General features: G+C 54.8%; 1 protein-coding gene across 1 annotated transcript in view; it reads right to left on the reverse strand.

The window, feature by feature from the left end:
• The window catches only part of PDE7A (phosphodiesterase 7A), a 26,639-nt gene that overhangs the window by 1,091 nt on the left and 24,590 nt on the right, over window positions 1-958 (reverse strand). Inside the window, exon 12 of the mRNA XM_010138164.1 lies at window positions 224-304. Within this exon, the coding sequence (XP_010136466.1) occupies window positions 224-304 (81 nt within the window). The remainder of the gene's footprint in view (window positions 1-223; window positions 305-958) is intronic.

The following is a 958-nucleotide window of genomic DNA, read 5'->3' on the forward strand; positions in this document are numbered from 1 at the left end:
GATTGACCGGAGCAGTTCTAGCCTCTATTTTAAAACCCACACCGTGCTGGTGGTTGGATTCGTCCCCTCCTGTGCTCAGTCCCACCCAACCTACATAACCACCTTATTAGCAACCACCACGGGAAGTCCTGTCGCTGCCCTGCCCCGGGCGGGTACCGCCTCCGCGACACGGATCGACCGCGTGCTTTTTCTAATCTCCAGAACCAAAGGGAGCTGCAGTTACCGATCTGGATGTTGGCAATTGTCTCCGTCTGCCGGTCGCAGAGTGGACTCACGCCCAAGTGATATTTTTTCTCAATATCTCCTAAAGAAACGAGAATAGAACCATGAAGCCCCTGAGTCCAGCCCCAGAGGGACTCGCCAAACACCGACGGGGCGAGCTGCACAAGCTGGTGTCTTGCTGTATCTCCCCCAAACCCCGCAGGTCTGCCAGTGACACCAGCGGGACTTTGCATTTCCCACCAGAGATAACGACAGAGCCCCACGCAATCCCCGTGTCCTGAAGGACAAGCGCTCTTCCTTGCAGCGCTCCCAGGCTGCCGTAGCAATGACAAATTTAAGATCCCCCCTTCGCAACGTGGCAGAGAACGTCACCACTGAGTGTATGCCTGCACAACAGAGCAGCTAAATCACATCGGCTAAACTAGCCTTAAAAACGGGGCAGCACACTCCATTTTATGGCTAAAACAACTGGATAATAACGGAGCAAGTTCTCTGGGTCTGTCAGGCAGAAGCTTTAGTAACTGCTGACAACGTATGTAGCCCTTACACTGCAGGGTAACTACACCTCTCCTCACAGCTCTCGCCTCCCAACACGCCCCGCAGTCAGAGCGTGACCGCGGAAGACGCATGGTGAAGCTGTTTGGTATCTGCTGTCACCACTACGTGCCTGTCAGGGGAGCAGTTACTCACAGGAAGCTCCGCTCCAGCTGGAGGGTCTAGGTTCTTTGCGGGGTTT

This window comes from Buceros rhinoceros, unplaced genomic scaffold, assembly GCF_000710305.1.
Source record: "Buceros rhinoceros silvestris isolate BGI_N320 unplaced genomic scaffold, ASM71030v1 scaffold26226, whole genome shotgun sequence".
In the NCBI taxonomy this organism is placed as follows: Eukaryota; Metazoa; Chordata; class Aves; order Bucerotiformes; family Bucerotidae; genus Buceros; species Buceros rhinoceros.